The sequence below is a fragment of the Rhineura floridana genome, chromosome 7 (assembly GCF_030035675.1).
Source record: "Rhineura floridana isolate rRhiFlo1 chromosome 7, rRhiFlo1.hap2, whole genome shotgun sequence".
Classification (NCBI taxonomy): domain Eukaryota; kingdom Metazoa; phylum Chordata; class Lepidosauria; order Squamata; family Rhineuridae; genus Rhineura; species Rhineura floridana.
Genome location: NC_084486.1, coordinates 145,847,520 through 145,863,112, shown reverse-complemented (window position 1 = coordinate 145,863,112; position 15,593 = coordinate 145,847,520). Strand labels below are relative to the sequence as shown.

General features: G+C 47.3%; 1 protein-coding gene across 2 annotated transcripts in view; it reads left to right on the top strand.

Moving 5' to 3' along the window:
* The first annotated feature begins 2,395 nt into the window (after positions 1–2,395).
* ABCF3 (ATP binding cassette subfamily F member 3) overlaps positions 2,396–15,593 on the top strand; it is a 41,445-nt gene continuing 28,247 nt past the window's right edge. Inside the window, exons 1-5 of one of the 2 annotated variants that reach the window (XM_061637491.1) lie at positions 2,396–2,631; positions 12,496–12,643; positions 13,005–13,084; positions 14,251–14,303; positions 14,725–14,822. In XM_061637491.1, coding sequence (XP_061493475.1) covers positions 2,556–2,631; positions 12,496–12,643; positions 13,005–13,084; positions 14,251–14,303; positions 14,725–14,822 — 455 coding nt within the window. In that variant the 5' untranslated portion in view covers positions 2,396–2,555. The remainder of the gene's footprint in view (positions 2,632–12,495; positions 12,644–13,004; positions 13,085–14,250; positions 14,304–14,724; positions 14,823–15,593) is intronic. The other variant, XM_061637492.1, reaches the window with a different exon arrangement.

The following is a 15,593-nucleotide window of genomic DNA, read 5'->3' as shown; positions in this document are numbered from 1 at the left end:
AGACAAATTCATGGAGGACAGGGCTATCAATGGCTACTAGCCGTGATGGCTGTGCTCTGCCACCCTAGTCAGAGGCAGCATGCTTCTGAAAACCAGTTGCTGGAAGCCTCAGGAGGGGAGAGTGTTCTTGCACTCGGGTCCTGCTTGCGGGCTTCCCCCAGGCACCTGGTTGGCCACTGTGAGAACAGGATGCTGGACTAGATGGGCCACTGGCCTGATCCAGCAGGCTCTTCTTATGTTCTTATGTTCTTAAGAAATCCAAATAAAACTAAAGGATCAAAATTAGTTTTTAAAATTTGGGGGAATGTTTCACCTAAAAGGTGGCAGAAGGCAGGCCTTCCTAAAGTGGACTTTCCAAAGGCATGGAACCACCACTACACAAAAAGCTTTCTTCATTTGCTACCTGCTGCACTACAAGCAGCAGAGGGATATGTGAAGAGGGAGGTGGATGGGCAGATGTATCCAAGAGCATCTAACATGTTCTAGGTTGGATTTGGAGAGGGGGAAGGGCAGATAGTCTTATCAGCTTCAACTGGTGTGCATCAAACTTGTATGCCCACACCAGTATTAAGCTGGCAAATTCTAGGGTGTCCTTACAACAGACTGTTAAGATAGATTTGTTCTCATACTGGAAAGAGTGAATGCAGAAACACTGATATTTTAGCCAGGAACTTTACTCCTCACACTTAGTCACTATGCTATCTTGTTCATCCCCCTCTTCACCCCTTTTCTGTCTTACTTTGGAAGTAGTCCTTACTTCCTTAATCCTCAGGCCCAATTTGCTACAGTAGGTTTTACTTCATCAGGAATGAGTTGCACACTGTTCAGTAGCATCGGAATAACAGTTATAAAGCTGACTGATTGATTCCACATAAATACCAACCACCACCACCCATGGGAGTATGCTGCTGTCATTAAAATGACCAACAGGGTCCAGTCACAGGCATAGGTAATTTTATATTAAAAGAAATTATGTGCCTTCAAGTCAATTATGACTTATGGCGACCCTATGAATTAGTGACCAACAGCATCTGTCATGAACCACCCTATTCAGATCTTGTACATTCAGGTCTGTGGCTTCCTTTATGGAATCAATCCATCTCTTAGTTTTTCCCAGCATTATTGTCTTTTCTAGTGAATCATGTCTCAGTTTCATCATTTTAGCTTCTAGTGATAGTTCTGGTTTAATTTGTTCTGACACCCAATTATTTGTCTGTTTTGCCTAGAATGCCCTCGTCCTTAACATGGCTGCAACCATATCTACTCAGAAGTAAGTCCTATTGAGTTCTATAGGGCTTAGTTCCTTAATAAGCATGCTTACAGTTGCTGCCTTCAGGGGCATCCATCTGTGCTCCCATCTAACATCTCTGCAACACTAAGCTCCTTTCTTCCAATAATGGCCTGGCCTGAGGGCACGTAAACCCTTCTTGCCAGAAGCAAGGAAGCTGGATTAAATGTCCCCTAAAGGCATTGAACTGTGACCTGGCAGACCAGGGTTCGAATCCCCACACAGCCATGAAGCTCACTGGGTGACCTTGGGCCAGTCACTGCCTCTCAGACTCAGAGGAAGGCAATAGTAAACCACCTCTGTCTGAATACTGCTTACCATGAAGACCCTATCTGGGATCAACTTGAAGGCAGTCCATTTCCATTTTGCATCACCATAAGCTTGTGAGAAAGAATGACCTTGTCACTTCAGATGGACTTAGGAACACCCTATTTTAGGTAAGATTTCTATTTTAATCTCCAGAGAATTTTTTTTGGAATGGTATGCTCCAAGCAACTGTGGTTGATACAATGTATCATGTTTAATGACATCACTAGGGCCCACCCCATGACATCACTAGGGTCCACCCCATGATGTCACTAGGGCCCACCCCATGACATCACCAGGGCCCGCCCCCATTTTCTCAGGTTTTTGGATGGTTCCGACCTGGCAACCCTAGTCCTCTCCCATCCTCCATTTCCGAGGCAAGGAGGCCTCTCACTCATCTTTCCCACCGAGAAGAGTCTTCTAATGTGCTTCTCCGCCCTTTCCTGCTGATTGGGGCCAATCAGAGGGAAAGGAAGCGAATCAGCCACTGAGAACACTTTCCTCTTTTGTGTTTATTGGCTCCTAGGGATGTCTGGTGTTGAGGTAGAAAGCATTAACAAGGAGCTCATTCTCACCCCCTCAAAGAAGGGTGAGGGCAGTAACTAACAGGAATGGACCCTGCACTTCTGAATTTGCCACTACACTGCTGTCTAGAATTGGGAAAATGTGGCCATTGGCTCCTTTTTGGAGCTGGGTCAGAAGGAGAAGAAAAAGGATCCTCCCTGTCCCCCATCCTTTTGTCTCTCTTCCGGAGTCCTCCATTTCCTAGGCGTGAAGGCCTCTCGCCGGTCCTTCCCAGAGTCCTTTGCGCTTGACTAAGGCTTGCCACAGGCAGAGACACCGCCCCTTGCTATCGCTCTTTCTCTCCGTTTCCCCTCCCTCGGGCGGACTACACTTCCCAGCAGCCCCCGCGGCTGAGGCTACAGCCGGTGACTGAGGGAGGCCCAGAGGCCGGGTGGCGATGGCGGCCTCCTGCGCGGAGATCCTGCGGAGGGAGTTCCCGGAACTCGACGGGGAGATGTTCGATTACGTGACCGGTGAGGCTGAGACTGGGGGAGGCGAGAGCAGGCCGAGTTGGGTCTGGGCCTCTGGCCTTTTCTTCCTTCCTTCCCCTTTCACGACCGCGCCTCCCAGCGTGGCGGTCTCCAGCTTTTCCCCGCAAGGCTGAGGGGGACATATATGCTTGTGGGGACGGGCAGTAAGCTCAGTGGGGGAACTGGGCGCCCTGGCCTTCCCTTGGTGATCTCCGGCCTCCTCAAGGGAAGAGGGGGTGTCGGTTGTGTAGGCTGTGAGAGCGCCCCCTTTTTAAACCGAACGAATAAATAAGTCGCGCGGTTGCTCAAACAATCACGAGACTTTCTAAAACCAGAGACATGTAAGGTAGATCTCTCTTAACCCCCACACCCCGCCCCACCCATCTTTCTGCGCCCAAATAACTTCAGCACCTCAATTTTAAAGGCGTCTGCTCAGAAGTAATTCAGTGGGGTTTATTTAGGATTGTGGCTAGGAAATCATCACTCTGGCAAATGCCTTCATACTTGTTTTTAGGCTTTCCTAACTTGGGTAAAGTGACAGTGTGGTTCAGTTTAGTGGCTGTGACCCAAGGGAAGCTTTTTTTAAAAAAAATGCAGGCTATCTCGTTTTGAAACCGACTAAATATTTCATTGAGTTAATAGGATTTTTTTCAGAGAGAGGTTTTTGGCATCTTCAAAGCATTCAAACAACAACTTCCTGACTAACGCTGCAATCCAGTACATACTTATCTGGGACTAAGCCCCATTGAACACAACGGAGCTTACTTCCGAGTAGAGAGGTATTGGATTGCAGCCTACATAGGAGACATGAAATCAAAATACTCCTAAGGGAATCAGCTTCTCAAAAGTATTGTGTGGCGGATGCTGGTTGTTGGCTGTCATGCCATTTGTGGTGAATTTACTTTTGGGAAAAGTGTGCTTAATTGTGTGTGTGCAGTGAGCCATATGTTACCATATACTGTACAGTATCTTCAAACGTGTTCTTCCTTCATACAGGTGCTTATCATGGGTCTCGGAAGTGGTGAATATAGGCCATAATAAAGCATATAGTAGTATCTTAAGATCCTTTAATTCAGGGGGGGAGCCGTTTTCAGCCTGATAGCCACATTCTCTTCTGGGAAATCTTCCAAGGGCCACATGACAGTGACGAGCGAGGCCACAACCAAAAGTGGACAAAGCAACAATTGTAAATGTTACCTTTTGTACAATAGGCTAGTGTCTGCATACTCTCACACCTCTCTGTGTCCTTCATCCAGACAAGCAAGGGACATGAACAGAGTGCAAGGACACGTTCTAGCCAGGCAAAAAAAAAAAAAGCGCAGCATGGGGTGTGAAGCAGGGCCAGTGAGGACTGGGGAAAGGGCAGGGTGACTTGCAGAGAGTTCTGAGGGCCAGACAGAGAGGCCTGGAGGGCCACATTTGGACCCCAAGGCCTGAGGTTCCCCACCCCTTCCTTAACTGGTGAAAATATTAGTTATACTATTTGCCAGCTACTTTGTATTGAGTGAGCCAGCGTGCTTGAATAGATTGTGGTGTATTTTAAGCTAATAATGGTAGAGGGGTAGTGTGGTGCCTACTGAGTGATTAATCTCTCATTTTAATTTCTCCTCTCCCATGAGGACACTTAATGTGTTTAAGTGGGTCTCACTCTCAGCATCCAGCCCCCCCCCATCTGCTGTATGGGGGGGTAATACTAATACAGTTTTACTGAGTAGATATGCTGGGAGTTGCCAGGAGTTGGACCTTTGTGTTGGTGGTGTGGGTAGGATTTCTACCACTTAATGTGGTATTTTATTTTATATTATTTTTTGTACTCTCATATGATGCTTTCATCCAAAGCATGTAAAAAGTGCACCTTCACCATTTTGGGGTAGGGTTTTTTGGCTCTTGACCTTTTTAAATATATGTGAGTGCCAGCCTGGAAAAGTTCAAGCTCCCACAGGTATGTAGTTTAAAGGAACAAGTGCTGAAAAAATACATATATCTTTCATATCTGATATGAAGGCACACAAGTATTTTGTCTTCAGGATTGTGTCTCTGTTCTTATACGAAATTGGTGCTTATCCTGTGCCTTTCTCTTCCTCTCTCAATTGAGTATGTGATCCATCATTGTTCTTATTTATTTCAGTTGCACCCCTGATTCTAAACATGTTTATGAGGAAGTAAGTCCCATAGATTTCAGCTGGATTTACTTCCAGATAAATGTGCCTAGGATTGCAGCTTTGACACATCACATCTGCTCTGGCACCTTGAATCCAATATTCCCTGGCTGGTACTCGGAGTACTGGAATGATGAAACACTTTGCCTTTTCTTTGCCCTCCAGCTTTCTTTCTTTCTCCCTTCCTTCCAAGGTTTTGGTAGGTCTTTTAAATCTTAGAAACCACTGTAGGATCTGGAGCTGCTTCACAAAGGGAGGTAGGGTGTGTGGGGTAGCCTTGTATAAGGAAAGAATAGATCACATGGCCACAGTGGCAGACCCCCCCCCCAAAAAAAACCAAACCACATATTCAACGTCAAACTTGTTTTACTCTGGATTAAATCACTATTCCCTAGTTCCATTTTCTCAGACAGTATCGTAGCTTAGATCTGTACTGTTAATTTTATTATTATTTATTTATTTTATTAAGCTTATATACTGCCCGACTAGCAAACAGCTCTCTGGGCGGTGAACATAAAAACATATACAATAATAAAATTACAGGATCTAATACAACTATATAAAAGTACACCATCTAAAATAAAATTACAACATTTACTCAAATTAACTTAGATTAAAATGCCTCAGAGAAGAGAAAGGTTTTAACCTGGCGCCGAAAGGATAATAGTGTCGGCGCCAGGCGTACCTCCTCAGGGAGACTATTCCACAATTCGGGGGCCACCACTGAGAAGGCCCTAGATCTTGTTACTACCCTCCGGGCCTCCCTATGGGTTGGGACCCGGAAGAGGGCCTTCGTAGTAGACCATAGTGTACGAGCCGGTTCGTATTGGGAGAGGCGTTCCAGCAGATATCGTGGTCCTGCGCCATATAAGGCTTTATAGGTTAGTACCAACACTTTGAATCTGGCCCGGAAGCATATTGGAAGCCAGTGCAGGCGAGCCAGAACAGGTGTTATATGCTCAAACCGCTTGGTTCTTGTTAGCAGTCTGGCCGCCGCATTTTGCACTAGCTGTAGCTTCCGAACCGTCTTCAGAGGTAGCCCTACGTAGAGCACGTTACAGTAGTCCAAACGTGAGGTTACCAGAGCATGTACCACTGATGTAAGGTCCTCCTTACTCAGATAGGGACGTAGCTGGGCTACCAACCGAAGTTGATAGAACGCATTCCGTGCCACCGAGGCTACATGAGCCTCGAGTGATAGGGAAGAGTCTAAAACGACTCCCAGACTACGCACCTGTTCCTTTAGGGGGAGTGTAACCCCGTCCAGGACAGGGTATGTATCCACCGTCTGACCAGAGAAACCATCCACCACCAGCATCTCAGTCTTCTCAGGATTGAGTCTCAGCTTGTTTGTTCTCATCCAGTCCATTGTCGCGTCCAGGCAACGGTTCAGCACATCGACCACCTCACCTGAAGAAGATGAAAAGGAGAAGTAGAGCTGCGTGTCATCAGCGTACTGATGGCAACGCACTCCAAAACTCTGGATGACCGCACCCAACGGCTTCATATAGTTGTTAAAAAGCATGGGAGACAGAACCGAACCCTGCGGGACCCCATATTGGAGAACCCATGGTGTTGAGCAATGTTCCCCAAGTATTATCTTCTGTAGACCGCCCACCAAGTAGGAGCGGAACCACTGCCAAGCAGTGCCTCCAACACCCAACTCCGCAAGCCTCTCCAGAAGGATACCATGGTCGATGGTATCAAAAGCCGCTGAGAGATCAAGGAAACTCTTGTTAAGAGTTATTTAATCAAATGGGCTATGAATGACTGGTAAAAGTCCAATGCTTCATCTTCTGCTTTTCACTGAAAATGTCTGGGGAATGAGATCTTGCTTTCTTTCAGCTTCTGCCATCCTCCGCTGTGTCACCAGCATTGCTGAGCTGCTCATAGTTGATTATTTGAGGATGAACAATTTAAGATGAACATAATGACCATAGAACTTACTTTCATGATGTGAAAGGGGCATAGAGATATGCTATCGCGACACTGCAGAGAGTAAAGTTCACTTCCCTTAAACTTGTCTAGCTGGATAACTCTTCTGCTGAACAGAAATCCCGAACCATTATAGTAAGATTCAAGTCTATTAGTAAGCAGTAATTCATCTTGTTAAGGATAAAGGAGATTATTAAACTCCCTGTGGGTCCCAAGTAACAATCTTGTTGCCTGACAGAAGCAAGGGGGAAGTTCCCCGTAGCTAGCATCACAGCTTTGATGCTTCTTTTGTTGTAGAAGAGCAGGAGGGCTGGAGCAAAGTTTTTTTAAAGATTTTTAAACAGCTCATATCATAAAAGAGAGTTTTATAATGTAGAAAAGAACAAAAAAAGAGTATAAAATACACACCTAGAATAATACAGTTAACAATACAACCCTAGAGATGATCACTAGACAATAATTAAAAATAACAGAAAAGGCTTGGGTAAATTAAAAGAACTTGAGCATGCGCCTGAAAGAGCCTGCTGGATCAGGCCAGTGGCCCATCTAGTCCAGCATCCTGTTCTCACAGTGGCCAACCAGGTGCCTGGGGGAAGCCCGCAAGCAGGACCCGAGTGCAAGAGTGCATGCTGCCTCTGACTAGGGTGGCAGAGCACAGCCATCACGGCTAGTAGCCATTGATAGCCCTGTCCTCCATGAATTTGTCTAATCGTCTTTTAAAGCCATCCAAGCTGGTGGCCATTACTGCATCTTGTGGGAGCAAATTCCATAGTTTAACTATGCGCTGAGTAAAGAGGTACTTCCTTTTGTCTGTCCTGAATCTTCCAACATTCAGCTTCTTTGAATGTCCACGAGTTCTAGTATTATGAGAGAGGGAGAAGAACTTTTCTCTATCCACTTTCTCAATGCCATGCATAATTTTATACACTTCCATCATGTCTCCTCTGACTCGCCTTTTCTCTAAACTAAAAAGCCCCAAATGCTGCAACCTTTCCTCGTAAGGGAGTCGCTCCATCCCCTTGATCATTCTGGTTGCCCTCTTCTGAACCTTTTCCAACTCTATAATATCCTTTTTGAGATGAGGCGACCAGAACTGTACACAGTATTCCAAATGCGGCCGCACCATAGATTTATACAACGGCATTATGATATCGGCTGTTTTATTTTCAATACCTTTCCTAATTATCCCTAGCATGGAATTTGCCTTTTTCACAGCTGCCGCACACTGGGTCGATATTTTTATCGTGCTGTCCACTACAACCCCGAGGTCTCTCTCCTGGTCGGTCACCGCCAGTTCAGACCCCATGAGCATATATGTGAAATTAAGATTTTTTGCTCCAATATGCATAATTTTACACTTGTTTATATTGAATTGCATTTGCCATTTTTCCGCCCATTCACTCAGTTTGGAGAGGTCTTTTTGGAGCTCTTTGCAATCTCTTTTTGTTTTAACAACCCTGAACAATTTAGTGTCGTCAGCAAACTTGGCCACTTCACTGCTCACTCCTAATTCTAGGTCATTAATGAACAAGTTGAAAAGTACAGGTCCCAATACCGATCCTTGAGGGACTCCACTTTCTACAGCCCTCCATTGGGAGAACTGTCCGTTTATTCCTGCTTTCTGCTTCTTAACCAATTCCTTATCCACAAGAGGACCTCTCCTCTTATTCCATGACTGCTAAGCTTCCTCAGAAGCCTTTGGTGAGGTACCTTGTCAAACGCTTTTTGAAAGTCTAAGTACACTATGTCCACTGGATCACCTCTATCTATATGCTTGTTGACACTCTCAAAGAATTCTAATAGGTTACTGAGACAGGACTTTCCCTTGCAGAAGCCATGCTGGTTCTGCTTCAGCAAGGCTTGTTCTTCTATGTGCTTAGTTAATCTAGCTTTAATAATACTTTCTACCAGTTTTCCAGGGACAGAAGTTAAGCTAACTGGCCTGTAATTTCCGGGATCCCCTCTGGATCCCTTTTTGAAGATTGGCGTTACAATTGCCACTTTCCAGTCCTCAGGCACGGAGGAGGACCCGAGGGACAAGTTACATATTTTAGTTAGCAGATCAGCAATTTCACATTTGAGTTCTTTGAGAACTCTCGGGTGGATGCCATCCGGGCCCGGTGATTTGTCAGTTTTTATATTGTCCATTAAGCCTAGAACTTCCTCTCTCGTTACCACTATTTGTCTCAGTTCCTCAGAATCCCTTCCTGCAAATGTTAGTTCAGGTTCAGGGATCTGCCCTGTATCTTCCACTGTGAAGACAGATGCAAAGAATTCATTTAGCTTCTGCCTAAAGAATCTGCCTAATGTTTGATGGAAATGAATTCCACATTAGATGTGGCCACAACACAGCGCTACTGGTGGACACAAGGCAAGTGGCTGGAGCTCTCAGAGAGCCGTTGGCTGTGGGCGGTATAGAAATTGAATAAAATAATAATAATACCATCAGGAGGTCCTCTGCCATAGAACATTATGGTCTAGGATCAGATGGTCTTCCTGCTCTACATGATGCTGGCTTCCTAGCTGATCAAGACGTAGGTGTGAATTTTGAGGGACTGTGTATGTCAGGGATTGGGTGCCTGACAAATTGTGGAGAAGATGGTGGGAGCTGAGGACTGCAGGTAGCAACTAGATTGTATGCTGCTAAGTATGAGAGTTGGAAGATGGGTGGGGAAGCAGTGCATTTACATTTGTCCAAGAATACCAAGGGGCTGTGCAGCAGTAGTGGGAAACCCAGGGGCCAAATGCAGCCCTCCAGACCTCTCTATCTAGCCTTTGGGACTCTCCCTAAACTAGGCACCCCCTCACCATCCCTGTTCCACACCCCCAAGTGCTCCACTGTGATGCTGCCTCTTGCTTTCCTAGGTGGAGGGGTGGGAGAAACCTGGGCCTTTTGCATGGCTGGAATGTAGCCTCCTCTACAAAGGTAAGAGTGGCAGCCACTGCTCCTCCCATTTTTGGCTCTGGCTCCATGAACCCCTGGCATGCAGTTGTCCTGTTATCGCTAGGCTCCCGAGGAACCAAGAGACTTCCCGGCAACAACACCGATGTGGACAACACCAAGGCAGTATCCAGGGCCAGTCTCAAATGAGCTCAGGCAAGAGGCAAGGACGCAGCAGTCCAGAGGTCAGGGTCCAAGCAAGGGCAAGTTGAGAGGCAGGCCCATGGCCAGGTCTGGAGTCAACAGGAGATCAGCAAACAGGGCTGATGCACAGACATTGTTCCAGCAGGTCTTCTAGCCTAGCACTGGGGTTTTTGAGCTGAAGCTGCTAGAACCATACCCCCAACCTCAGCTGACTCGAGTCAGTCACCTTCAGCCAGACCTTTAGCCTCGAGGAGACCTTGCCTGCAGTCAGGCACTCCTCTGGATGGGCCGGGTCTCCAGCTGGCATTTGAGGCAACATCTCTCTCTTATACGGCACGGGACCACAATACCTGTCGGAACGCCTCTCCCGATACGAACCTGCCCGTACACTGCGCTCTACATCGAAGGCCCTCCTCCGAGTCCTGACTCATAGAGAGGCTTGGAGGATGGTGACGAGATCTAGGGCCTTCTCAGTGGTGGCCCCCGAACTCTGGAACAGTCTCCCCGATGAGGTGCGTATGGCGCCGACGCTGTTGTCTTTTCGGCGCCAGCTTAAGACCTACCACTTCTCTATGGCGTTTTTAACTTAAATTTTATACAGGAAATTATTATGAAATTTTGATCTTTGTATTTATGTTTTGTAGTATTATCATGTAATTTTTATGAGATGTATTTGTATTTTTTTGTTGTTCACCGCCCAGAGAGCTTTTGCTAGTCGGGCGTTCTAGAAATCCAATAAATAAATAAATAATAATAATAATAATAATTGGGCTTAGGACCCATTCAGCTTTGATGTCAGAAGCCAAAGTTGCCCTAGGTGCAAGCGGCCCTTCCTCGGCCTTGTTGCAGGACCCTGGCTCCTCACCCCCAAGGTGGACCTGACCAAGGGCTAGGTCTAAGGCTGGAGCCTTCTGATCACCCCTGGCTGGGACCTGACATTGGTCTCCAGGAGGTTGCCTATGAAGGAATTTGGCTGTTGAAATAGGTTCCCCACCATTCTTTCACCACCAGACACCCAACGGGTTTCAATAAGCTGTTATTTTACAACACTCCTAGAATGACATGTGGATTTTATCCATTGTATGTATTTAGTGTTCATATTATGCAAACTGACTCCATAAAGGAAGCCACAGACCTGAACTTACAGGATCTGAACAGGGTGATTTACAACAGATGCTATTGGGGGTTGCTGATTCATAGGGTTGCCATAAGTCATAATTGACTTGAAGGCACATAAAACACCCACACGTTATGCAAATAGCTTCCTCAGGGGTACTGTCAAGTAACATTTTATAGAAACATCTCGGGCACTTTACATCTTGTGAACTAAACTTTTTGGGGACCAAGTTAAGGTTCCCCTTTCTTGTTGACTCTCTGGCTTTTTGCTGCCCCGGAATCTCTTGGATGCTGGTGAAAACACTGTCTGTATCCTCTACTATAGTGAGAAGGAAAGTTCCCTTTCTACACACAGAAATGTGAAGAGCAGAGTATGGGATGTGCCCAAGTTTATGTCTGTCAGTAAAATCTGAAAGATGGGAGTTGGTTGTGTCCTTTTAACAGCAGGACTTGGCAGAGGAGGAGTGCTGGTTGCCCTGGAATTGCGTAGCTGAAGGGGAAGCACACGCTGATCTCTGCCAGGAGTCTAAGGACCACTGGGAGGCAGCACCACCAGCTTCCCAGGAAAAGCATCCCAGCAAGGGGGAGACCAGCCTGGCCTCTGCCACAGATGGAGCAGCTGCAGGGAGGTTGCTTCCACCCTCCCTGCTGTAAAGAATACTCATAAGAGCTTAGGGTTGGACTACGACCTGGGAGACCAGGGTTTGAATCCCCACATAGCCATGAAGCTCCCTGGGTGACCTTGGGCCAGTCACTGCCTCTCAGCCTCAGAGAGAGGCAACTGTAAACCACCTCTGAATACCGCTTACTATGAAAAACCTATTCATAGGGTCACCATAAGTCGGGATCGACTTGAAGGTAGTCCATTTCATTTCACCTAAGAACTAGTGCCCGATTTTGCTTTTTCTCTCTCCTGCCTCCCAATTTCTTTTCCTTCTGGGCCCGGTCTCTTAGATCATCAGCCTGAGGGCAGGGGCCACCTTATTACTGACAATTGTAAGCTGCTCTGGGGATTCCCCCCCCCCGAACGGGGTAAAGATGGTATAAATAAATAAAATTCTTACAAACAGGGACTTGGTTGCCATTGTCATTGGCTTGCTGCATTAGCTATGGGCTGGGGGATCAGCAGCGGGCAGCCATGGGACCACTTCCTCCTCCTCCCCCCCCAACCCCACTTCTGCCAACTTTAGAGGCGAGAGAAGGGTACGGGCGATTAGCATTTGTGACAGTGAGGCTGTTGTTGGAGAAGGGTTATAGCTCGACGGTGGAGCATCTGCCTTGCATGTAGAAGGTCCCAGCTTCAGTCCCCGGTTTCTCCAGGGAGGGCAGGGAGAAACTGCTGTCTGAAACCCGGGAGAGCCATGCTGCCAGTCAGTGCAGACGATACTGACCCAGATGGACCAGTGGTCTGACTCAATATAAGGCAGCTGCCTATGTTCCTGTTTCAGCTAATGATTGAAGAGGGGGGAACAGGTTGGAACTTGGGCCCTTTCCCAAGCTGGTTGCTGACTCAGCCCATAGAAATGATGTGGGACAGACATGCGCTAATGGTGTCTTGCATTCCCTTCACAGGGGTCCTGCACAGTGGCAGCTCTGACTTTGAGTCGGTGGATGATCTGTTTGAAGCAGTCGGGGAGCTCTTGCAGGATGTGTCCAGAGAATCGAAAGACGATGAGGACATCCGTGCCATCTGCCAGCGGATGTACAACACCCTTCATATGTATGCTCCCTCTGACTGATATTGGGTGGGTGAGGTGGGGGGAAGCCTTAGATCCTCATTGGAAGGAGCCGTGAGCAGGCACAGAAGATTGAAAAAATGGCAGTAGTTGAATAAAGCCAGTGGGAGTCCAGATTCTGCAAGGATTTTTACGCAGGCGGGATAGCAGGACTTGAGCAGCTCCCATCATTTTGAATGCTTCCTTCTCCATCGCTTTACCTGGGTTGGAGGGCAGGATACCTGGCTGTATAACTGTTCTGATCACATGAGGTGGTTCACCCAAAAACGTGAGAGGAATTAATAATGACTGGAAAGGGGGGGAAACTGTCTGGGGTCTTTTGGCTAATTCTCTTGTATCTGGCAGGGACAGCGAAAACTCCCAGAGTAACAGGCAGGTGCTCTTGGATGCCCCAATTCAGCTTTCTAAGATCACAGACAATTACGGTGAGTATCGCTGGCAGAAGAACCTGTTGCATCTGTGCTGCCCTTCTGGATCAGACTGAGGGTCCGTTGAATCAAGCATCCACAGTGGCTGACCAGATCATAGAATCATAGAGTTGGAAGGGGCCTATAAGGCCATTGAGGCCAACCCCCTGCTCAGTGAAGGAATCCAACTTAAAGCATACCCGACAGGTGGCTGTCCAGATAGTGGTGTGTGAAGGCAATAGTCGTGTTCCCCCCCCCCCATGCAACAGGTATTCAGGGGGTATACTGCCTCTAGACCTGAAGGTTCTATTTAGCTGTGATGGCTAGCAGTTGTTAATAGACCCTTTGTTTAATTTCATTTCTTGTGAAAGCCATTTAAACGTATTACAGCTCTTTGCTGTAGTAAAGCTTTCTTGACCCTTGTCTCCAACTCGGGCCTTTCAGCAACAACAACAAAAACGCCAAAGGTTCTAGCTCAGAGGTGGTTCTGGCTCTGCATCTCCCCACCCCTTTGCTCTGCCTGTTTATTAGACCCTGTAAAAAGCATTGTGCCCACGCAGGAGGTGGGACCACCGGCACCAGCTGAGTGGGCGCATGCAACACTTGCTCACAAGAATACTAGAGAGGTAGTGGGCTCTCCGACACTGGAGGCCTTCAAGAGACAGCTGGACAGCCACCTGTCGGGAATGCTTTGATTTGGATTCCTGCATTGAGCGGGGGGTTGGACTCGATGGCCTTATAGGCCCCTTCCGCTATTCTATGATTCTAGGTGCAGGTATGAGGATGTTGAAATGGTGATGGTTGCACAATCAGTCTTCTGTCCCCCCTCCCCCCGCCACTTCCTAAGTTCACTGAACCAGGCCCATTTTTGTGGATTGGCCTATCAAATATTCTAGTACATGTGTTAATGGCCTGTGAAATGTTGTGTGTGCGCATGCATGCGTGCATTTTGGTGAGCTGCTCCTGTCGTGCTTCACAATGATAACATGAGGACTCTGGAGCATGATCTAAGGGGGATGCTTGCCAGTTAAATAACTGATATAGTAAGGGCATCTCTGAAAGAACACTGTTTATTGTATATGCAATATGGTGCTTTTTTAAATCGGATGCTCTGTGGGAAGAGGCTGCATTGATGCTGGAGCTCCTGTATCCTGACATTTCAGTGCTCTCTTGCTTGATTTCAGAGCCTAGTTTGGATCTACTGCCGGGGCTTATGCTGAAGAGAGATCAGAACTCGGTAAGGGCGCTCAAGCTGGAGGGCTCTGTGGACTCCAAACCACTGGATCAATTAAGGCTATAGACCTGAGGTGCCGCTTTGCTCTCTAGATCAGGAGTAACTCATGTAGTGCGCTCCAATTATTGCCAGACTGCAGCTCCCATTATCCCTGACCATTGGCCATGCTGTCTGGGGCTAATGGGAGCAGGAGTCCAACAACATCTGGAGGACACCACCTTCGTTACCCCTGGAATGTAAGCTTATTGCATCCTGGCTTCCTCTGTTCCTCCACCCCAGTTAATTCCATATATTCCATTCTGTGGCATGCTGCAGTTGGATTGGGGTGTGTGTGTATGTGTAGCAGAACTCTTCCTTGGGAGGGGGGACACCAGAGCAAGAACTTCCTCTGATACTGGCTTCTGCTCCACCTTTTGCATTGCAGACGGTGAATGCCAAGAAGTTGGAGAAAGCGGAGGCACGCCTCAAAGCAAAACAGACCAAGAAGCAGGACCGAGATTCTGTGAAATCTGGAAGCCCGCTGTGAGTGAGAAGCCTATTGACTTCTGAGTGGGGTGGGCTTTGGTTCCGGCTTCTCAGAGCCTGAGGGAGCTTCCTGAGAGGCTGACATCAAGAAGTACCAAATCCCATGAGCTGAAGGCTGCCGTTGTGTGTCAAAATTGTGCTGCTAGAGCTGGTTATCTTGCCCCATATTTTTTGGCAGGGTCTGTACTCTGCCAGTCATCAGTGCTTGCAGAGAACCCTGTGCTGTGCTTTGAAGTCCTGACAGTCAGCTGATAGTCAGGGCTTCAAAGCACCTTGCAAAGGTGCCGCCGATCAGCTGATTTGCAACCCCCTCTTTGTCCCACCTCAGCTTTATCTGCTTCACAGGGGCAGGTAAGCATGGTTTGGCCAAAACAGCATGGTGGGCCAAATGTAGAGGTCTGGTGGGTCTAATTAGGCCCGTGGGCTGGAGGAACCCCACTCCTGATCTATGGTGCTGATGCACAGGTTGTAGGGGGAATATGGATCCAATTTATATGCCAGGAGGCAAGGAGAGACTAGGGAAGATGGGATTGGCTAGCTGCTTCTTAACATCAATTTGTATCTTGTCTTACACTGAGGTTCAAGTACAATACCCCAATCTCGTAGCATAATCTTTCCCACCCTTTGGGTCCCTAGATGTTGCTGAACTATGACTCCCATCATATTTATATTCCTCTGTTGTACACCGCCCAGAGAGCTATGCTAGTCAGGCGGTATAGAAATTCAACAAATAAGTAATAAATAAATAAAATCATCCCTAGCCAGCAT